Source organism: Uloborus diversus, chromosome 1, assembly GCF_026930045.1.
Source record: "Uloborus diversus isolate 005 chromosome 1, Udiv.v.3.1, whole genome shotgun sequence".
Classification (NCBI taxonomy): domain Eukaryota; kingdom Metazoa; phylum Arthropoda; class Arachnida; order Araneae; family Uloboridae; genus Uloborus; species Uloborus diversus.
The window spans coordinates 172,588,687-172,613,125 of NC_072731.1; the positions used below are offsets into that span (position 1 = coordinate 172,588,687).

At 34.5% G+C, this 24,439-nt stretch overlaps 1 protein-coding gene across 1 annotated transcript; it reads right to left on the minus strand.

Annotated features, from left to right (window-relative positions):
• Positions 1 to 245: 245 nt before the first annotated feature.
• On the minus strand, positions 246 to 23,786 carry LOC129217124 (uncharacterized). The gene is made up of 6 exons (XM_054851381.1): positions 23,714 to 23,786; positions 9,293 to 9,340; positions 8,597 to 8,720; positions 8,019 to 8,146; positions 2,397 to 2,521; positions 246 to 485 (listed from the first exon to the last, which is right to left on the minus strand). Exons 1-6 carry the CDS (start codon positions 23,784 to 23,786, stop codon positions 246 to 248), a joined length of 738 nt encoding a protein of 245 aa, XP_054707356.1.
• Between the last annotated feature and the right edge of the window lie 653 nt (positions 23,787 to 24,439).

The window sequence follows — 24,439 nt, forward strand, 5'->3', positions numbered from 1 at the left end:
TTTTAAAATTTAGCTAGAATAAAACGATATTATTATTTTTCTTTTCCTGAGCAACTTTAATTATAAAACACATCTTACGAGTAGAACTTCTTTCGTTACCTACTGACTTCAGCAAGTGAAATGGAGGGACGTGGAGCGATTCAAAACATCATTTGATCTTATCAATATGTAAAACATATGTTCATAACTTATGTTATAGAAACATCTAATAATTGGTTAAACATAATACTATCATGTTGCTTTTATCAACTACAACATTTTTTTTTAGTTTTATCAGTCTGCATTGCCTTATTTCGCAATTGGACCTTTCTAGTCTTTTTGAAAGACAGTTTCGAAAAGACTTCATCTTTAAACTGCTGAAGTTTAGGAGCTTTATTCACACACTGAACACCAACAGATCTCATCACAACTGACATTTTTGGATTCCTATCGATCTCCAACAAACCGCGTCGCTTTAATATCTTGCACAGAAGTGAGAAAAATACCTAAAAATGAAAAAAAAAAGGATAGCTACAAAAAACATAGTACCATTATATCATTACAAAAACAATACAGCCTATACGAGTACGTTGAGTTCAATTTCAAAGCAGAATTTCATATTCAAATAAATCTTCAAATCTCAAAATGTAAGAAGTAGACAAATACTCAAACCAATTTTTTACGCAAGCGGAGAAAATGTTGTTTTTTTCCTGTTCCTTGTTCTTGAGGAGTTGATTCATACGAAGAGTAATTCCATAATATTCGTTTCTGATTGATTTTAACTAAGAAAAAAGCACACAATTTAGTAGTGATTGCAAAAGCTTTTGGAAACTATGTTCGGAAGAACGTAGAGGTTCTTTTCACTGCCAGTCACAACATAACTTTTTCTCTACAAAAATAACTTTTATAGTGTTTTAACATAACTTAGAAAATAAAAACTGCTGATTAATTTATTAGAGAATGAAAATTGGAGATAGGCTTAGTGGTACTTGAAAATCACTTTTATATCTCCACAAAGTTATATCAGTCATCGGCAGCAAAATTTTTGTAAATCGGTTTTTTTCTTTTATAATTTGTAGTTACACCATCAGAAACTAATTGTTGTTGTTGTTACTAAAACCACTCGAATGACCGAGCCCGAGTAAAATTGCTGGTCGATTTAAGGCATTGAGGGACGGCTTCTGTTTTAACGAGCACCATTGAGATAGAAGTCCGAACTAGCTAAGACATCACGATATATAGAAGCACACTCTATCAGCATTTCGAAATTTAGAACGAAACCAGAAGCCTGGTTCAACTCCCCCAGAGGTACATATTAACGCGGAATTCTTTATGACCACGACACATTTAAAGTGCCCCAGTCACAATCGGTGGACACGGAGGATCTTCGACAGGCTCGCATCGAATCCGGAAACACCAAACACGAGCCTGGTACCTTACTGATCCGGTTACCTCGGGCTCAGAAATTAGTTTTAACCTTATTCTACTTCGTGAGAAAGAGGTGTAAGCTTATGATCACCCTTTTGCCTATAGACAGTAAGCGCAATGCGAGGTAGCATTTGTGTTTTGCTCAAAAGAAGTTACTTCACCCTTCATTTACTTAAAATTTTGTTTTTGACTTGTTTCGATCTCAACGGCTCATATCTGAGTCCAAGAAATTCAGTTTTGTGGTAGGCTTACCTTGAAACGTTTGTTACTTTCAATAGTTTTTATATTATGAGTAAAGCTTATTAATCAGAGAGTTATAGAGAGATGATTAAAGCTTATTATGAATCAGAACTGGTTTATGAGGGATAAGCTAATACTATTCCTCTTTATGCCAGTGAGAAGATTCAATTATAAATGTTATATGACGACTCTCCTTTTAAAAGTTCATAATACTTTTTGTCAATAGAAGCTTGTACTACATTGATTCAAGTTGTAGAGAAATTTCGAAAACCAGTAAGTTAAGTTATAGAAGTGATTTAGGAGTAAGGTTTCACTAAGTCGCAAAGTAATGACTAAACGAAATTTTTTGGAGGTTTTCATTATCCCAAGTTCTCCTCAAGTAATACCTCTCCATTTTCTTACCTAATTTTGTTTCAGTTTTTTTTTCTTTTTTTTTTAATAATAAGGAAACCTTAATGGGCAAGAAGCGGTTTATCAGCTCATTGTCTGAAAAGCATTTATTTCTTGTATTTTCTAGTCAAAATTTGTTTTTACATCAACTTATGTAACATCAAGAAAAAATGCATTGAATCTACCTTTCGACTCGGAAAATTGTTTTTAAGGGGTGAGCGGAATAAAACTTTTAATTTCTTTACAACAAAACGTTTTAACTGAAAATTGTGTATGCTTTCATATTTTTTGGAATGCATAGTGGAGCAATTACGGAAAATAAAGCGTTAGAAGCACCGTGCAATAATTGAAAAACAAACCTTTTCTACATTAATGTCTTCACAAGCACTGGTTTCTATTATTTCATAGCCATTATCTTTTGCAAACGATCTTGCGACTCTTTTGTTGACAGCTTTGGATTCCCTTTCTTCCGCTTTGTTGCCAACTGCAAGAGACAAATAAGGAAAGAAAAATATTTATCAATGCATAAAAGACAACGTTTTATACATTGGTACAGCGAACTAAGTGATTCAAAAGCAATAAACTGGGGATGTTTTTAAATTAGACGCCCGTTCTCTATAAAATAATACTATGGGAAGTAAATGCTATAAATTATGTTATATGTGGATGGATCTTAATACAAAAAAAAAAAAAAAAATTGAATTCTAAAATTTTGAATTCAAATTATGTTCTTCGAAATCACGAGTTGCGACAAGATCCTATTCATTGGAGATATTGTCTAGAAACGGCTCCTGTCCCCCCAAGCCTGCCCCTCCTCTTGGGCGGTTACGTGTGTATAGTTGCGTATGTGTAGGCTTGTGTGTCTTTGCGTAGATCTGTGTGTATGCACGTTTGCGTGTGTGTATGTGTGTGAGTGTGTATGTGTATGACATGGACGCCACCGACCAGGGGAGCAGCGGCTACCGAGAGGAGTCGCGCCTGCAGAGGACGGTGGGGTTGAAAAAGGAATCACAACATCACGGATAGTCAAATGATAACAATTAGCAATCGTGATTGCTCAAAAAAAAAATGAATTTAGAGCTAACACACTGGAGAAAAATGAAATGTACTAGAAAAAACCATTAAACAAAATAATCGTAGGCATCCTCACCGGTATTATGTTTTCATAGCTGTAATTGTAGCATATTATCCTGAAACAAACATTGCATTAAAACTTTCTCAGCTTTTTTGGTTGTAAATTTTATTTAACGGTTCTAATTTTACATAAAGGTTCACAATATTTTCTATTATTAGAAGCTTTATACTACGTAGATTCAAGTTGTAGAGAAATTTTATCAATCTTAAAACAGAGATCTCGAATTAATTTATGAGTAAGGCTTCACTAAGTAGCAAAAGACTGAAAAAGACTGACTGAAAAAGAAAACTCTTTTTGGGATTTAATTATTCCAAGTACCCTCTTCCTTTCCAAGTAATACTCCTCTATTTTCTTAATAATTTTTTTCTCAGTTTTTAATAATAATGAGGAAACAGCGTAATCTATCCCTCGCTTAAACATAACCGAGCTGCAATCAAATAACTTCAAATAAGCTTTGAGTATATCTTCATACTGGTAGCTAAATATAATTAAGAAGCCAGTGAGATACTGCTCCGCTTCGAAAATGTAAAGATAGCAACATCTCTTAATTTCAATTTTTCGATTGACACCACATTTGCGGACTTCGTTAATGTCTTCGTTAATGTTGAACATTTCAGAAATCTGGTAACCCTATTTTTGCAGTATATTCTTCCAGTGTCTTTACTTTGACTTGACTTTTTATTAAAGTTCAAAATGCAAGTTTCAGCTATGGATTCAGTTGTTCTTGCTCTGCTTTTTGCTCTGCCATAGTCCTCAAAATTACACGAAATAAATTGTATTGAATTCTTTCTCTCTTTCTCTTTTTTTGTAATGAAGACAAAAAATTTTCAAAAAAGTATTTTTTCCACATGAAAACAAGATCCTTTTTTTTAAATTTCCAATGCAGCAAGCGGTACAAGCATTATCCTTTCGCCATATAGAAACAAAAACAAGGGGGAAAATACCATCAAACAATGAAAGAAAAGGAACAGTGAACACAATGCAAAGCAAGCAAACACAAGAACGGAAAAAAATTAAGTGTTCAAAAACTAATGCATTTTCCAGAAAATATTATATCAGTGTTCTGGTGATAAAAACATTTTTGAGATCAGAAAACTAACACTTAAGAAAATAAACTCCAGAGTATGTAGGAAATTATCTTTGAAATCAATCTACTTTGAAATAAATATATAGGGGAAGACGGCCTATATTGGACCCACTAAGAACAAGAGGCTCGTGTCGCTAAATGTGAAGCAAAACAAAAATACAAAATAGGGTATCTGAAGTCAAATTTAATTAGGAACCGCCATAGATACTTGCATTTTCTGTAAATATGACGATAATTTAAAGAAAAAAAATATTTTTGACAAAGTTGCAAAAGTTCAATTAAGGAATATATGCGCCTATATTGAACCATGTGCTTCCTAAATTGGACCGTAACAGTAAATGAAAAATAACTTGCATTTGAACTGTGCGTGCAGTCTTTTTACAGGATTTGTAATAGAATTTCCTTTGCTTTAAGCTAACTTGGCGTAGTGTTGATGAGCTCACTGATAGCATTTCATACACTAAATCATGCTTTGCAAATATTGCAATACCAGTTGTTTTGGGGCGGTTTTTTGCTCTTTTTTTTTTTTTTGCGGCTTTTTCTGTTCTGTGTCTTTTTTTTTGTGGCAATGACGTTAGAACGTTTGCCAAAGTATGTTTCCTTCTTCTGCCTTCCATATATTAAGCAAAGGCAATATGTGTGCCACTTTAACAAAATCATCAATAGAATCGACGATCATAATTTCATGAGAACTAACCATTGATTCCTCGAAACTAGTATTAATTTTATCCGTACCTTGTTCTTGTGCATCTTGTACAGCTTGCACCGAACATGTAACATATTTACTTGGGTAGTCTCATCTGGAATACAAACTTCTGACTCGGTTGCTGCAAAGTCGTTGTCATTAAACACAATTGTACTAACAAGTCGAACTCTTGTTTTAGAGAATCCATTCACAGAATATTGACCGCGCTTGCAGTTTGTACATAAGAGTCACTTAACAGTTCTCTTATTTTAAATTGGTAATGGACCACATTGGATGTTCTCGCATCCACGTATCACAGATTCGATTGAAATATGTGGACAGAGGCTTGAAAAAGGCCACGTCTAAGGGCTGTAAACGATGCTTAGTGTGTGCTGGAAGAGGAAGCATTATTACACCGTTATCATTACCCAAGTTTGTAACATAGCCCCATATCATCATTCCTACAAACAGCTAAGGTTCTTTCCATTATTTTTTCCGCCTAAGAACCCCATTTCCCCTTTTATACATCTTCTAAAACCAAGACTGGTAGAAATTAACGCAACTTGTAATTAATAAAGAAATCAGCTAAAGAAAAAAAAAGGTTAACGAGGACAAGTTAAAAAAAAAAAAGGAATTTTATCTAACAAAACTAAAATTGATGCAACTAAAAAGAAAAGAAGGAAAAAAAATGAGGTTGAAGCTTCTAAGCAACTTACTTAACAAAAAACAGTTTAAATGCTTTAATAAACGTTAATTTATATTTTAAGTTATCCTAAATGCGCATTTAAATGCCAACAATAAATTATTTTCTATAAAAGAATTAAAAAATGTTTGTTTAAATTTCATGTTCTTAAACTGGACTACCGGTCCTTGTAAATAATAAAATAACCAGTAACAAGTAACGTGAACTAGCACAAATTTCTGCCAAACTGAAAAACTATACTTATCAAAACTGAAATTGAAGCTTATTGTATAAACACCTAGTTTTATGGGTGGCAGCTTCTAGAAAGAGTGCTTGAAAAAAAAAAAAAAATCAAAATGCATTTCCTGAATCAGTGTTAAAATATACTCAAAATAATCCTAACTACTGAATTAAGTTACACTAATCACTGATTTTATAATGTGATAAGTAAAAAGGCTTGCTTAATTACATACTCTTAAATTGAACCACCGGTCCGATATAGGAAAATATTTTCGGTCCAATAAAGGAAAACACGCCATTTTTTATTCTTTAATGTATACCTTGTCAACAAGTTTTTCAATCGTGCATGTAAATACATTGCTGTAATCCACAATAAATACTGTTTAAAATACTAAAAAAGCAATTTTCTCAGTTCGCAAATTTTAGTATTATTCTATTAGGTACAAGTTCTCAAAATAAGATCGAACAAGTTTTCAACACAAATCACATCGTAACTCAAGCTATGCAGATCGAAATGAGACGAAACTTTATCCTCAAAAGTTTCAGACACAAATCTTCGTATTTTCACCGGTAGAGTGTAACACAGAACTCTACACTAGATTATAAGCCCCCGGTCCAATTTAAGCAGTGGTTCAATATAGGCGGTTTTCCCCTACCTTTGCGATGTAAATTCTAATGAAAAACGCTTTAACGCACAAAATTAGCAGATTACTGCATACACGTATTTCAGCGCTGCAAGGAACTCTTTTTTCAAAACTCAAAACTCACCACTTTCCATTGAAAAAGGAGATTCCGAAAAACGTGTATGCAGTAATCTGCTAATTTTGTGCGTTTAAACGTTGTTCATTACTTTAAACTACTACTTTGAAGTTAAATAAAAGGAAATCTATCATATGTGAGCATTTTCCTTACTGAATATTAATTATCTTGATTAAATGGAAAAACCAACGTGAATAAAGCACAAATTACCGCAGAAATACAAGATATAGCTATTTCAAGGCTACAACGGAGCCTCGTCTTCACTGCAAACCAGCACACAACCAGAAAGTCGTGGGAGAACTGAACGTCAACCACGTGGACACCGGTATTTATTCAAAAAAGGTCAACCAATAGGAATTCACGACAGGAAACGACAACCAACCAATCAGCGAAATGCACGTCCCCCCCCATGGCGCGCAGCAAGGGCAGGGACAACCAATCAGAAGCCTGGAAACAAAAAGAGGTGAAGAAAACGAACAACCCGAAGAAGCAAATTACAAAAACTGCTTCCAAATATCAGGAAAAAATGGAGTGCTGGAAAAATCATTGACTAGAGAATGAGATTTTTTCTAAATATAGTAAGCTTCCCAAAAATCGAGGTTATAGACCGAAGAACATTTACAAATAATTCTGGCAGATGAAAAATCAAAACAGTGGCCAGAAGTCTAACAATGCTGAGCGATGGGAAAACGAGCAAGTTCTTTATATGTTTAACATAATTTTCATGCTCTTTCAGACGGTGCTTGAGAGCACGTTTAGTCTTACCAGCATAACCAAGACCACACCTGCAGGAAATATTATAAATGCCCCAGTTGCTATAGCAATCAATAGGGTGTTTTTTGCACTGATGAAAAGGCTCCATTGTGGTCTTAATAGCTATATACTGTATGTCTGTGTTAATTTGTGCTTTATTCACGTTGGTTTTTCCATTTAATCATATTGTAGTGCAAAGCTTATTTGATCTTTTTTCATTTATTAATTATCGTGTTTGGCTCTTCGAAATTGTTATTATTATTATTATTAATATAATAATAATCATTATTATTACTGTTGTTGTTGTATTAGTATTACTGTTATTATTATTACTATCTTTATGGTTAATACTAGTATTATTATTATTAATCTTACTGTTATTGTTGGTATCATTATTATTACCGTGATTGTTATTATTATTGTCATTGTTATTATTATTATTATTATTTTATTATCGTTAGTAGTAGTAAAATTATTATTATTGCTGAAATACTAAACCCTCAAAACCACTGCTGCCTATATTTTGCTATAGTATGTTCAACTTAAATGTGTAAAAGTCAAGCGTGATATATACAAGTTTAAATTTTTTCTGAGAACATACGGTTTTTATCGCAAAACTTAAAAAAATAAAACATTTTACCAATTAAAACCGACACTTCATCTCCACAGTACAGTTTAATTTCATCAATCCAACTTGTTAAAGAGTTGAAAGTTTGAAAACGTGTAACATCATATACTAAGCAGATCCCTTCCACATCTCTGTAATAACTGTGACGGAAAAATAAATTCAAATGTTAGTTCACAGCATGAAAATACAATAGTGAGTATTTTAAATGAAAAATATTTTGAGTCCTTATACACACTCGCAGAAATGGAAAACCTTAAGGTTTTAACTTTAAACAAAACTCATTCGCAACAGTTCTAACTCATTTAGCAATGGTAGTATTAGTTAAAGTTTCTTTAAAAAATAATCAGTTTGCTGCTTCATTCGTCAATGATAATTGCTCAAAATAAACCAAAACTGTGTTTTAAAATTTTTTGGAAAAACTTCTTCATGTTTTGGCATAAAAGTTTCGACAAGCATTAAACTCTAAAACAGTTTTATTAATTTTATAAAGTACTAGGGAGCTCCATTCGCCGCCTGTTTTTCCAGACGAATAAAGTAAAGGGGAGGCACACAAATTTACCCAAAGAAAAAAAAGAAGAGCGAAATCTTACGTGCGCGTCAAGCATCTGTATTTTTCCAATCCAGCTGTGTCAAAAAGCACCAATTGGACAAGAAAATCATCAACTTCTACGTAAACCACTTCCACATCGATATTGACAGTACATTCCTCAAGTTCTGAGAAAAAATATAATGATAAAGCATCATAAAATGTTAACTTTGGTTTATATACAATTCAAGTTTTCTTATCAACCTATACTGACTCGTAAAACTAATGTTACAATAACGCATTTTTGTTTCCTTTTCTAGAAAAAACTAAACTTGGAACATGTTTTGATACATGCAATTTTGATTGGCATAATTTTTAGTAAAAATTGCGTGCAAGTGCTTTAGAAGTACAGGAAATTCAGCTTGAACTTTCGTGTCCTTTCATAAAACTGAAAAGTTGAGTTTTTTTTTTTTTTGCAAATGTATCAGTGAGAAGTAAAGTGATGTAAGTCGACCTTTTCAAATTTTGAGTAAAACGCGTTTAAAATTGCGGTCCTACGTAGGCTTTCATTGAAAAATTACCATAAATTCATTTAAAATGTAAATGTTTCATACATTATTAATAAAGAGGTATAATAGTGATATAACTTAAAAACGCTATTAAAAATGAAATACTCTATTCGATGTTTGTATTGAATTTTTCTTATCACAACCTTTTTAATAATAATTACTGAACGGGAATAATTCTTAACGAAACTTACGATAAGTTCCAGAGGTGAATCGTTTTATCAGACTAGTTTTGCCCACAGCTGAAAAGAAAGAAAAATTTAAGTGACCAATGGGGGAAAATCGTAGAATGTACAGCACAAATCTCATCTTAGTCATTCGAATTAAAAAGCTATTCAATAAAAATAGTCTAGAATAAAAATAAAATTTTACGACTGGACTAGAAAGACTAGAAAAGTTATTTTCATTGCCGTTTCAATTGTCATTAAGGTAATAATTTAAAAACATCATTTGAACGAAATGGTGTTTCCTCTCAAATCGGCTCACAATGAAATAATTTGATCTAGCAAAGAAGCTTTGTTGTTTTATTTTTGAAGCTCAGTAAAAGTAAAAACTTGTGGTACTAAATAGGTCAGGCGCACTATAACAAACAAGAACCATGCATAAAACATACCGAACGCAGGACTGATGTGCCAAATGCACGCGTACAGAGCTGAAGACTGAAAGATGCGGAACAGGTAAAAAAGATAACACACAGCGATGAATTATTACACAAATATGATTTCACACAACATTTCAGTTTCTAAAAAAGGTTGATTCAGTTGTTCACAGTTACGTGCTCTGCAGCAGGCTCTGTAGCAGGTCCGGCATATCATTGGCGTCGTAAAATATATTTTTTGGAGGGAGGGGGGAGTGAAGTCAAATTTAACACTGCTAATTTCAAGTTGCTTCCAAAAAAAAAAAAAAAAAACAATATATATAAATAATATAAATAATTATTTCTCAGGTATGTTTTCTTGTTCAATTTTCCTCCAAGGCTCTCGGGGAGGGTAGTAAGTTATTGGGACCTTCCCTCTTGCTAAACAGAAAGGGCCTTGTGAACTTAGGAACCGGTCCTCCCCTTGAGAAAGTGTCGGTCCCTGGTTCATCTTTTTTCATTTTGATGTTCTTGCTTTTTGTGTCTTCAATTTTATTTAGATTGTTTATTCATGAATATGTTTGTACTGTTTTTGTTTCTAGCAGCTTTGTGCTTTCATTACAATACACTTTAGTATTTATTCTTTCATCTTTTTCAATGTTTTTGAATTTATATTTAAAATATGTTCTTAAAATGTATCTCGTGTTGTATAGGTGTATATATATATATATATATATATATATATATATATATATATATATATATATATATATATATATATATATATATATATATATATATATATATATATATATATATATATATATATATATATATATATCTGTGTGTGATAAAAATGAATTAATATTATCATATTTAACACTGAAGCCTCTTGATTAGCATATTATTCATAACGCAAACCGAACAAACCATTTCCACCAATGTAAGATACTTTTCCTAGCCAGCACGTGTGATAAAAATAACTATGTTTTATTTTCGTGTTGCAAAGACATTTTAATGAAGCTTTAATGCAAAAAAACATGATTTTATCGTTTTTGTGTATTTTGAGCTTAGTTATTTTATTTTATTTTATTTATTTTATTTTAAACCAATGATACCTTCGTACCTGCCATTTCTAGCTTAACCGGTGAAGGGTGTACCGTGGTGGTTGAGGGGGAGGGAAGGAAACTGAAGGGAAAACTCTTGAAATACATATACATATCGTACATACACACATACCTATACACACATATATACATATATATATATATATACATACATATACATACATACATATACATATACACACACACATATATATATATATATATATATATATTATATATATATATATATATATATATATATATATATATATATATATATATATATATATATATATATATATATATATATATATATATATATATATATATATACATACATATACGCATATACATAGAAAACACACACACACACACATATATATATATATATATATAAGGGGGAAAAGGCTTGAAAAAGTTAATAGGCTCGAGGTGCTATACTGGAACCGAGTTACTAGGAATAAATGACAGAGAATGCTGTTACATATATATCCTCGTATAAAATAAAATAAAAATATTAAATAAAAAGTAAATATACAAAAATACTTATAGTGAAAAGACTCTTGGTTAAAAGGTTGTATACATCCAAGTTGAAATGCCTGGTAACGACCCACTGTAAACATCCCCAGTAACAACATTTTCGAAAAAAAAAAAGAGGAAGAAACGGCTTAGTGAATCCTAATACGCGTATCTGTTTCTTCCTCCGATGTTTACAGAAAAGGATGAGAAGAGCCAAAAATCGGCTTTCATTTTGGAAATTAAGTACAAAAACAGGAATAATATAATATAATAGGGACGAAAAGAGTTACATTAAAAGGCATATTATGTAAAAGAGCAAACCGGTTGTAGCAAGAGTACTCGAGATACTACGACGGGCTTTCTCTTTTTCTCCCTTTTCTTTGAAATATAATAGTAATAACAGTAATAAAGTAAAATATATACATTATATATACAAAATTTAAAAAAAATAGAGGTTAATAATAGGATACCCTAGCTAGAGTGCTTGATAGCACGCATTTTTGAGACACACAATCATGTAAAGCAATGAAAAGGAAATGTCTTAGTGGGTTCAGCTTGAACAGAAACGCAAGTCCACATCCTTTACCAAAATACACCTGGAAGAGTTGAAAACAGACTGGAAAATCAGCTAACTTCTTGGAACTCGTAGTTGCGGGTAGTCAGTTTGCTAATTAAATTATGGATGGAATTTGAACCAGATGGGTGCGAAAGAGAGCTTGACGAATATTGTCGGGTATTGTGATACTATTGTTCAGCTTTAGGTGAAATTGAGATGTCAGAGGGAAGGAGTAAAGATAATGATCTGGAGTACCTATGAGACCACATGCACAGTTGGGAGATGGAATTATTTTGAATCGAGAGAGGTATGCTGGAAAGGGCCCATGCCCAGTTACAAAGAGGGTGTCAGATCTGTTCTTGATCCTGGTTTTTAAAGAAGGGTTTGGGAAGATGGCGTGTACCCTTCTGCCTGTTGTTTCACTTTGCCAACGTGTGTTCCAACTATCTTTTAGATGTTCTAGTAATTTTTGTTTTATGAAGGATTTTGGCACTGGCATATTTAGAATAATGGGAGCACATGGGTTGTTTGCTGCTTGTTTGGCTAAGAAGTCTGCCGCTTCATTCCCCACCTGTCCTGCGTGACCCTTAATCCAACTTAATGAGATATCATTCTGGCCTCTGAGTATTTTTGAATTTCTCTTACTAGGGGGTTTCGATGTATGGGGTTCAGCAGTGCTTCCAAGCAGGAGAGACTATCAGAGTATAGATCTGCGGCGGAAGAAGGGTGATTTGTTTGCAGATATGACAAGCCTTGAAAAATAGCCATAAGCTCTGCCTGGAATACTGTGTTTGAAGGATTGAGTCTTGCGGACCAGTTATGGATGCGGATCCCATCCCGTAGCACAGCATAGCCTGCTCCTACTTCACACTTTGTTTTGGAGACATCCGTGTATATCTCCAAATTCTGCAGTGAGGGAGTTTTTCCTTTCAAGCATATCTTGGGAAGGGTACACTGGATGCTTGGATGGCTATCCCACTTCTAGGCAGTTTCTTCTAAGTCGATAGGGCTGAAATTGTGGCCAGGAATTCGAATCGATTTGCTTGGGAGGGAAATTTTTGACATTAGAGCTTTTGACTTGATCGTCAGGTCTATTGGAGGGACTCCAGCGATAACATGGAGTGCAGCGTGGGAGGTTGTGCAGTATGCTCCAGTCACTGTTAGGAGAAGAAGTCTTTGTATTGTTTGTATCTTCTTTAACGCTCTGCAGTGCATCCAATTCGTCCAGACTGCCGATCCGTACAGAATTGAAGATTCTACAACATTTAAATAGATCAGCTTCCGTTGTTATTTGTTCATGCCCCAAGTGGGGCCAGCAAGACGTTGTAGAAGTGCTCTCTTCCTCAGTGCTCTCTTTTTTAAAAATTCAGCGTGTGGCACAAAAGACAGATTTTTGTCAACGATGATTCCTAAGTATTTGACTTCGTCCGCACGTTTTATAAAAATTTTTTTCCAAATTTTAGACTAGGTTTTTTCACTAAATTCCTTGGTTTATTGAAAATAACTGCTCTTGTTTTGCCCTCCGATGCCTTTAAGCGATGTTCAGTCAGCCATACGTGGAGAATTTGAAGAGATTCTCTAGCTGAGTTTGTAATTGAGCTGTTGTTGAACCGTGTACAACGAAGGCTAAGTCATCTGCAAAAGCCTGAACAAAAATGTGATCCGGCCATGGTTTTGCAAGTAAAGATGATATAACCAAATTCCATAGTTGTGGGCCACTGCAGGAGCCCTGCGGGCATCCCTTAAACTGTGAGGTAGAAAGGACTTCGTTTTGGGTTATCAAGGTAGTTTTTCTATTATTCAGGAAGCTGCTGCAAAGATTATAGACGCCCTTTTCGCATTCAGTTGCTGCTAGAGAAGACGAAATATCTCGCCACTGCGAATTTTCAAAGGCTGATTTTATGTCTATGGAGATAAAAATGGTTAAGAAACCGGAATTTATCCTCTGGTCTATTTCTGTTAAAAGGGAATGAAGTGCATGTTCAGTTGAAATTCTTGGTGTGAATCCGAATTGAAGGGGATGTAAAAGATTGTTAACCGAAAGAAAGCTTTGAAGTCTGTTAACAATGAGCTTTTCCAGGATTTTTGACAGAGTTGGAAGTAGCACTATAGGACGATATGAATAGAATGACGTCAGCGGTTTAGAATGTTTGTGAAAAAGAATTAAGACTCCTTCTTTAAGGCAAGTTGGGAAAAAACCCAGTCTGTAACACTTGTTCATGAAGCTTAAAAGAAAATTTGGGTGAAATTCGAAGAAATATTTCCAAATGTAGTTGTCCAATCCGTCTCTTCCGGGAGCTTTTTTCAATGAAACGTTTTTCATGACGAAGCTGAGTTCTGAGGAGGTAAAATCTGCATTTTTTACAGAGTAAGAGTAAGTGGATACATGGTTATCAGTGGCTGTGGGAAAATCTAGTGGATAAAAATGATGTAGGAGTTTAGTGTAAAAAGTTTTAGCGTCGTCATCGGTTGCCGTTCTTTCGTAAAGAAGAGAAGGGTGCACAGTGTTTCCAAACGCAACTTTGTACGGCTTGGAATAAGTGGAGCTAGAGGCTGAGCAAAATTTTCTCCAGGAGGCTCTTTTGGCTGTTCGGATGTGTTTTTTATACAAGGTAAGTTCCCTCTTATAGGAAATGTAGAAGCTTTGACGAGTGTCTGTCGCTTTGCATCGCTGGTACCGTCGTCTTTTGGAGAGCACTAGCTTCTTATGCTTTGATAGGTTATGGTCCCACCAAGAAAGGGAAGGTTTGGGAGAGTGAAACATTAATTTGAAGGACTGGAGTGCACATGATTGTAATATTCTAATAAATGATTCAGTGAAAATTTCTAAAGAGGCACAGTCATTGATAGGTGGGAGATTGGTGAAAAAAGAGGGTATTTGCGCTTTAATTTTTCGCTTGAATTTTTCTGGATTATACTTTGATGTAAAGCGGATAAAGCGGTGGAATGTCAATGGTGCTGAGAGATTCAATTGAATGTACTTATGGTCGCTGAGTGATTCATCGGCCAGAACTTCCCAGGTAAGCGTCAATGGCAAATTCCTAATAATAGTTATATCTGGCCAGCCTTCTGCTTTGTCTTTGGTGTAAGTGGGAGGAGCATTAGATGTATTAGCAATGCTTAGATTATGCGAAGAAATAGAATCTAAAAGTTCTCGGCCTCTAGAGTCTTCATTCCTGTAACCCCAGACTCGGCTGTGCGCGTTTAAGTCTGCTGCTATAATAATTGGAGTAAGAGCTACTTTCTGTAGGAGATCACTCAGAGGAGTAAGTAACAATGAAATATTTTCATTAGGTGAAGCTATGCAGAGATAGTAGTAGTTGTCGAGTTATTAATGCTGAGTTTTAGGGCTATAAAGTCCATGCCAACTTGTGTGACAAAGGAGGAAGGCAAGAAGGAGGGGAACACGATTGCTGCTCTGGAGCTGTCTATCACGGTTTGCGTCCAACTCCCTGGAATGCCTGCCACTGCTCCGTGTAATGCATACGGTTCCTGAAGGGCGAACAGTCCTATGTCGTGCTCTTTTGCCAAAAGCTCTAGAACTGACATGGCTGCGTAGCTACGGTGCAAATTTATTTGTATAATTTTAAAGTTGTTTACAACAGAAGAGCAAACATCATTGGCCTGAGTAGATACTGAATACATAACTAAGCTGTAGAAAAATAATGAGAGGAGATGAAATGGGATATTGCCTAAGATTCGTATTGGGTTATCATTCGGATTGTTTCAACTTTTTGCTTGTAAACTGAACAATTTGTATCATTAGCTGAGTGATCAGTGGGAAAATTAGCTTTGTAGACGTTGTTTGCCTTATGACAATTGCTGCACATCAGATGTTGACTATTGCAGTCACTGCCGTGATGGTTTTTTGCACAGTTTGGGCATGATGTTTTTCCCGTTTGACAGTTTTTTGTTATGTGGCCAAATTCTTGGTACTTGTAGCATCTTGTTATGCTCAGAAATTTTTTAATAGGGTGCATTTTCCAACCGAGACTCAAAGAACGACCTGAGATGAACTTGTGAAACGCTGAAGGTTGACATTGAACGACCCAATTTATCTTTCCTTTACGTCCTGTTAGACGAAACTGAATTTCAAAGTCTTCGTTTCCAAGGTCATATTCCGTTTGAATTGCTCTTGTTAATTCTTCTTTGGAAGCCTCTGTGTGCATTCCGTAGACAATTATCCTGGGCAATCTCCGACTCGGGATCCGAGTAATTATTTTTTCAGCGAGATACTTGTTAGAGTTGAGGGAAGTTAAGAGCTTAGAATGTTGCTCTTTGTTTGCAACGTCTACTGCTAGACCTCCGTTCCTTATAAATCTGGTCCGTTTAATACTAAGGCCATATTCAGAAGGATCGTGATTGGACGTCAATAAATTCATAAGGTCATGTGAGCTGATTTTTTCCTCAGTTGGGTACAAAAGAACTGTGTGCTTAGAATGGGCGGTTTCAGGTGAACTCCTCTGAAGGTATTCTGCATAGCTTGGCTCCTTAGAAGAGACTTGGTGAGTAACACATGGAGCATTGGAACCGTGTATGTAGTTTACTATTGTAGGAAGATCGAAAGTTGACGTATTTGCGTCTTTGATAGCAGGAGTTTTGTCATTTGACAGCTTAAAGGTTTCTGTTGTCATCGTGGAGGCATCGGTATGCGCTTGTGAAGGATGTGACTTGTCGTACTTATCCATTCTCTTGCGTAGGACTTCTACAATGGAAGTAGCTATTTTTCTCAGATCTTCGGGGAAAAAATTCTTTGTTCTTCTGCCTGCAGGTGTCCCCATCATCATCTGATGGAGACATTTCAGAAGTTGCAGAAAAGAGTGTTCCGCTGTAGGAAAATCTAAGGAAGGCTTAGTGGAATCAGAGAAGAGCTCTGATAAAGCAATAGGTTGGGCGAGAGTGTCTTGTAACATAGGAAGAACGTTTCTCGAGGAAGCTAAAATAGGTGATAAAGTTCTATTTAATTTAACCTTTCCTAAAGAAGTATAATTGGACTTGATTGGGGTCAATTTGGGCATAGCGGAGAACAAATTTTATAACCAACAGAATATCACTGTTTTTACTGTAGCGAGGGAAAAAACCGCAGGGAGCGCTGTCAACGTCAACAATAGAGGGGTCGCAATGAAAGGTGGAATTCAACGATCCCTTATCTGATGAGTGAAGAGGGAAAGATTCGTTGCGATGCGCTTCGGGGGTGGTGGGGGATGAGAAAACGTTACTCTGCTATAGCCTTAGGAAGGATAACGCTACGACTTCTGAAAACTTTCAAGAGGGTGGCGAAAACTAGCTGCAGCTGTGTGCGAAACTATGCTTGGAGATAGTAGGCTTAGCAAAGAGGAAACGCTGGCAAACCGTTTGCTTAGTTAGGCCTAGGTGCATGGAACGTTTATGGCCTGTTATGCTGGCTGAAATCAAAAATTTTCAAAATTTTTCTCACCAAAACGATGTATCCGTCGAACACCTCCAAAGATCTCAGAAACTTCACAGATTGCGGCACAAAATCGGTTAAATATAACAAAAAAGCAGGAGTTCTTCCGATACGCGTCTGCACTCGCTGGTGCCCTGAGTGGGAATCTTTGAGCTTAGTTAGCCAACTGAAGCATAATATTGATCCATTTCGAAATTATTGTTCAATAAACGTAGTTTTAGACAATTTTTGGTGATGTCTGGGAGAACTTCTCAGAAAAGAGATTCGGGGGGCATCAGGATGACGGATCTGCTTGCGAGGTAGTTAAGCTAATAACTAGCACCGCTTCAGCAGCTTCTTTGTAAAGTACATTCTTTGCTTCTTAGATTTCATTGTAGACATTTGCTTTCTTTTTGTGCTATTGAAGTTCATTTTGATAATAAATTATGTGTTATACGTGCATTATAGTCTTTTTTTTTTTGGAATTAAAACAGTAATAAGTTTCCCCAAAACAACGGATTTTATCTTAACAAATTCCATTTTTTGTGGGGGTTCGACTCTCAACTATTGGGGGGGGGGACGAACCCTCGGACCCCCCTGCCCGCGACGCCCATGCGGTATATCAACCTCCGGTATTTGGAGAGGACGCTATGTGAGTTGTGGTAGGGATAAATTGGTGCAGGTGGTACCAATTAATACCGGAATACGTGCCATTGCCTGCCATTGCCGCAGTTGCATTGAGGTGACGCGGTGAGCAACGCCTAGTTCGTAGAGGAGTATTTTCATAATGGAAGTTTTATTTAATTGCTTATAATCTGAACGCATTTCACTGTTGATTCCAACTTGGTCCGGCGTGATCCTGCTTGGCTCGAAAAAACTATTCGTGCTGTGTAGATTACTGTGGGGTCATTCCATGTCAAGTGATTCAAAATTAGTGAAATTTTTTCACTCACATTTTTGTATATCTTTGAAATTTGGCTCATCGAGTGTACCCTTCTAGATAATCAAATGTCCAAATTTTTAGATTTTTATCTCTTTTATTTTTTTTTTATTTATGAGACTGACTTTTTGGAAAAACCCTCTTTTTTTCATGGATACTAGAACATCAAATAAACGATAACTCAGCATCAAATATAGATAGAAAGACTTTGTGAAAAGCATTTTAAACTACATTAGTTGCTGTTTAATATGATGTGCAACATGACTAATTTCATAAAAAATTTCATTTTTGAAAAATTTAATTTAAATTTAAAATTTAAATTTCTTGAAAAACATATAATGATTTTTTTTTAATTCTCAAAAATTCTTGTATATTTTATCTTGGTTTGTGCAAAATTTCAAGTTAGAATCTCAGTGGGATCTTTTTTTTACGAATTTTTGAATAAAATTTGACTTAAGAAATAATGTTATTTTTCAGATTCTATTTAGTTAAATGTGTGGTTCTCTTACTGGTGATGATCTAGTGAGTAGTAAGTAAACATAACTATGCTTGAAATGAGCTGACATGAACTTGTACATTATTAAGTGCCCCCCTCCCGACACCACTAATTGTTAACCTTTTTTGTTTTTAACTGTTTTCAAAATGTAAAAAAAAAAAAAAAAAGTAAACTTTTTAAAAGGTAGTAAATGTTTTTCTTTTAAACAGGACGAAGCATACTCTCCTCCCGTTCCCACCCAAACAAACATACTGATTACTTTTAGCCCCCCCCCCTTTTTTTCAGACCAAGTGTTTGTTTTTCTATTCTAACTTCACAAAGTGCACTTGATTAATTCAATATCTAACAAGGAAAGTTATGATTCATTTCATCCCCTACCCGAGCACCAACCTTCAATTTTGGAGGGGGGAAAAAAGTGATTTGCCCCTAGATCATAGCCTTGTTGTTTTAATGTCTTTCCATTATTTTCGCATAAAACTGCAAATAAATCAAGGTATCTGATCACGTGTCTGTCACCACATAACTGTCTTTCTACAATACTGGAGTGCAGCTGTTTTTTTTCTTTTTTCTTTATTGCTTGTTTTCTTTTTGATTTCTGCTGCAAAGGAGAGTAATGCAACGAGATCTATCTATATTTATATTAAAAGCAGTTGTAGATCAAACAAACTTTGCTCTTTTGAGCATACCCTTCCATGTCGTTAAGATTCATTCAAGATTGCTCCCTCCTCACTCTATCGTCCCAAAGTTGCAAATGAGTGTGGCTCTATTCAGTGATGTTCCCATCAATTTTTCTGAGGGTAACTCCTAGTAATCCATTATACACAATATGTGTATGCGATCATATACACAATATGTCTAAAAAATGTTTGAGTGTATACGGCGTATATGGAGTGCATCTCTGGTTCTATTTACCTGTTACAGTTTTCCCTACTTTTAGTGTTTATACTTTTAGTGTTTAGTGTTTTAGTACAGTAGTGTTATAGTGTTGGCCTCCACTTTGTTTATGATTCCCCCTCTACGTTTATAAGCCTCAGTCACTACTGATGTTTTGCAGCGTTTGTTATGGGTACCAGCTTTTTTTTTTTGAAAACAATATTGAAAAAAAAAAAAAAAAAATGGTGGTGTGGTAGGGGGAGGGGAGGGGGGATTCTGACCAATCTACAAGTTTATGCCAGCTAATTTCAAGCATAGTCATGTTTACTTACTACTCACTAGACAAACGCCAGAAAAAGAACTAAATAGAATCTGAAAAATAACATTATTTCTTAAATCAAATTTTGTTTAAAAATTCATAAAAATATGATCCTAACTTGAAATTTTGCACAAACCCAGATAAAATACATAAGAATTTTTGAGAATTAAAAAAAAATCATTATATGTTTTCTTAGAAATTTAAGTTTTAAATTTAAATTTAATTTTTCAAAAATGAAATTTTTTATGAAATTAGTCATGTTACAAATCATATAAAGCCGCATCTGATGTACTTTGAAATTCTTTTTACCAAATCTTTCTACCTATTTTTGGTACTGAGTTATCGTCCATTTTATGTACAAGTATCCATGAAAAAAAAGGGGTTTTCTAAAATTAAAAGTCGCATAAATAAAAAAAATAAAAGAGATAAAAATCTAAAAATTTGAATTTCTGATTACCTGGAAGGATGCAATCGATGAGTCAAATTTCAAAGAAATACAAAAATGTAATGAATATAAAAACTTTGGATCACTTGACATGGAATGACCCTGTGTTGGATTTCTCTTACACTCCTATCAGACCAGTAGCTGTATACCTAGTTCGCTAACGGTTTGGTTGTTCTCACACTCTCCACATTTTCCAATGTTGTTAAGGTTTGTGGTCGACCAGGCATTTTTGTTTTCGGAGCAGTACCTTTGGCTTTAAAGTTTCATAACCAAAATTGAAAAATAGCTCTCATATCTGACGAAAGGTTATATCGATCAAAGCAGTTACCGAATTCGAAGTACTAGCCCAGTTGTGATTAAGAACCATCCTAACAAATATACTGCCATGAACAGGTAAAGAGCAGAAACTAAAAACATTTCCTTTTTCCTTTTTTTGGATTTTTGTCATCTATTGCATGTTCGCTTTTCTGTACGAGCTTGCTCATTTGGTTTTCGCAGAAAAAAAGCACGAAAATAGAAGTTTTTTTTAAAAAAAAGTAAAAAAGTCCATCATTTCCTTATTGTTAGCATTGAGTCCAAAATGCGTTTCTTCAAAGGTCTCGAATATTTATTTCTGTAGATACTGCCGTTTACTTGTCCACGAATCCTCCACAACATACGCCGATGCTCGAAGCGCCATGTCATTGATGCTTCTGCTAATGGCACATATACTGCTCTCGATCGATACTACCTCCACCACCGTATCCCCACCACAACTCACACTATGCCCTCTCTAAATACGAGAACTGGAGATACTGGATCTTGCACGTGCACAGCAGTAACAACTCACAGATTCTCATAAGAATGAGCCGTTCTCAAATGCTTTCATCGGTCATTGCATTTGTCGTTGCGACGCACAGTGGTTCAAAATGATAAAAAAGCGGAAAAAAATTCAATAACCTTGTATGTTCTCAAAAAATGCTTTGGAAAATTGTTAAAATTGTTGCATGGTAATATTTATCTTCATGCTTGCTGATCGTCTTCACTGCGAAACCCCGATTTTACGTCCCTCGAATCTACGTTATCCCCACATTTTACGTTTTTTGTCATCTAGTCCCAGTTTTTCCGTACACTAATAATATTAATTTAACCCGGATGAAAAGTTTGTTATTTATGAATTTCCCGCATTTTACGTTTTCCTTGGCAGTTAAAAAAAAAGAAAAAATGTTTTAAAATTAAGAAAAGTGTTTCCATGTGTGCATTTTTAAACATAATCCACTCTGTTGAAAGTTAATCCATGAAAACAGAAACGTTTCTGCTCCATCCGTAGCTGACCTTATGGACTTTTCGACCTCCAATGAAGATGAACAAGAAGAGGAAACACAACTCGTCTCTTATTTCAATACTGCATTTAATAGTTTAATAATAGTGAAAAACTATTTTCTTTATCATAAAGACCAGGAAAAAACTTTGCAAAGTGTTCCAATCCTGGAGGATGCTGTATTTACTTTGGATTCAATATCTCATTATTACTGACTATTTTCAACCTAAACGCCTGAATTCGTAACTTAATGTGTTAGAATATCTAAACTAATTATGTTTGATTCAGGCCTCTGAGAAACGTGAAATCGGGTTTTCTCTGCAGTTCAAATTCATTTCTTTTTTAGTGAAAAATATAAATTAAATCAGTAATATGCCTCACGCAAGAGTTATTTATTGCAATTGATACCCTCGAACAATATTTTCTGGCAATGTTGACAAACTGAGAACAGCTTTATACTAGAATGATTTCGAAAGGAAATCGAAATTTCAAACGCTTAATGATTTTCTACTTTCATTGTTTCATGGACAGAATGGTTATTTAACTTTTTATATAGAATTCTGTATGAGTTTTAAAAAATTCTTTCTCATATGTATCTTCTTTAAAGCCAAACGGGCCCAAAAATTGTTATTTTCAAGTTACTACTTCATTGCATGTAGAATAATGCTCCGCATTAAGCCATAGCAACGTAAGTCTATTTTTTTTTAAATCCTCTATATTTATTGATCAATGTTTCAAAAGCTCCAACAGTAAACAAACGTTTTTAGGCTCTCCTGCAAAGTAGTGAAACTATGTCATACGTTAGTCTGGTGCATGTCAAATTTGATGACTAATTTCTTTGATAAAAAAGCAATTTACCCCCAACACATCGTTACGAGTTATTTCATAACTTACTATATTGGTATTCGTAAATAGCGAAGATCAAACAAAAACATCTGCCACGACTGCAGTCGCAGGTGGTCGCAGCTAAAATGTTGTTGTTTATTTACAGGAAGGATTAAACTATTGATATATGTACATTTTAGCGCACCGGAAGCCGCCGATAAAAGTATATATCACGATACTTTTCATTATATTTTAAAGAAAATAATGTTTTTTTATTTCAAGTAGTTTTCAATTTTAATGAATTTTGAATTTTTAATTTCGATGTAATATGTATCCTAGAAGTGTGAAAAACCAATCAGAAATGACTTTTATTAAATTTTAGTCCTCCTTATTGAACGAATGAATTAAAACTGAAGTATAAGGCGTATGTCCGAAAAAAGTAAAAACATAATAGTTCAACAATCTCGGCTTATTTTTGTAAAAACGATTTTTTTTTCAAAAAACTCCCATGGAGTAAGTTATTACAACTCAAGGGCTAAGTAATTACGGCATGAAATATTTTTTATCTTAAAACTTAAAAATGGCTATTTTTTCCGCCCTTGAACCACTGTGCTAGTCGGTGCTACAGGTCAAAACTTTAAAATGTTGTGCGGCAGCTTTAAATCTTTCTTATGAGCTAAAATGTTGTGAAAATCCTCTTCGTGTCTAAAAATATGCTCAAAATGTGTCATTTATTTTGCATCCCTTAATCTCTGGCTTTGTGTGCATGAAGAGCGTTAGCAAAACGTTTGTAACGATATGCTCATAATATGGTTCATGTTTGCCCCCACATTTCTACTAATATTATCTTATGCACATTTTGCATAATCATTGCAGATCTAAAATGAAATAATATGAAACAGATTCAATATTTTATTAAATGGTTCAGTTAAACTATTATTTGAAAATTTAAGGTTTTGGGTGTGCATCTGTAGTACCTTTTCGTAAAATGTTGTTCCATTAACATTGTGGCTCTAAATCATGCGAAACTGTTCAGTAGTGTTTCATTGTCTCCTGAAATTCGACCCATTTCATTTTATATCCTAGTTTTACAAAAATTTTCACCAAATAAGTTTTGAGTTTCATAGTTATTAGTTGCTTAAACTAATTAATATAAAAAATAATTTTTCTTTTGAGAGCTTTTTTTAAAAAGCGTCTAGCTGAGGATAATATGATAGCTTTCGACTTGGAAAGAAAAATCGGAATCACTCACTTGAATCTCCAATGAGTATAACGTTAACACTCACGACGTCCTCTTCTGTGTATCCAGTTTGAAGCATTTCCATTTTTAGAATGAAAGCTTTATCAGTGCTAGGGAACCTTATCTTGGATGTTTAGATAGTCATACTTTTGATTTATCTTAGCGCGTAAATTCCCAGATCATTTTGCTTTATTACGCGTTTCGACTGAATTAAACTCTTTAAGAGTCATTTTTTTTTTTAAGCTGCACACTTTTAATAGTTGATGTCTTCAATTTTCGTAAAAATTTCAGGATTTGTTAGTGGTGCTGTGATAAGAAAAAGTGAAGTTTCTTTCTTTTTTTTTTAACTGATTTGTTTGTCCTTAAGTAGGGATCAAAGTTTAGGGTCGTGAGAAAAAAGAGCCAAATATATTATTGAATTGTTCCAAAAGCAATGAGTGAACCGAGCCAAATCCTTTAAATAAGGTTACTACTTGATACTAGGTACATTCTAGTAAAAATATTTTGGTGACTCACTCATGGCTTTGAGGGAAAAGGTCAACTGAAAATGCAATTTTTTAAACTTTTTTTTGCCTTGTTTGGACCTGGATATCTGCTAAAGCCGTGAGTAACCTTCGGAAATAAGTATATGATTAACTACTCCCCACAGTATAGTACTAAGAAAAATATAAAACAGCTTTCGTTTCGCTTGGATTTAGTAGCTAAGTGGTCTCAAAGTCGATGATTTTTTCAAAAAAA

What these genes read in the sequence shown, in the direction of transcription:
- LOC129217124 (XM_054851381.1), bottom strand. Translation starts at nt 23,786, where the DNA reads ATGGAAATGCTTCAAACTGGATACACAGAAGAGGACGTCGTGAGTGTT. An exon ending in TATACTCATTGGAGATTCAA is followed by an intron (nt 9,341 to 23,713) that starts GTGAGTGATTCC and finishes CTTTCTTTTCAG; the next exon opens with CTGTGGGCAAAACTAGTCTG. An exon ending in TGAAGTGTCGGTTTTAATTG is followed by an intron (nt 2,522 to 8,018) that starts GTAAAATGTTTT and finishes TGTCTCTTGCAG; the next exon opens with TTGGCAACAAAGCGGAAGAA.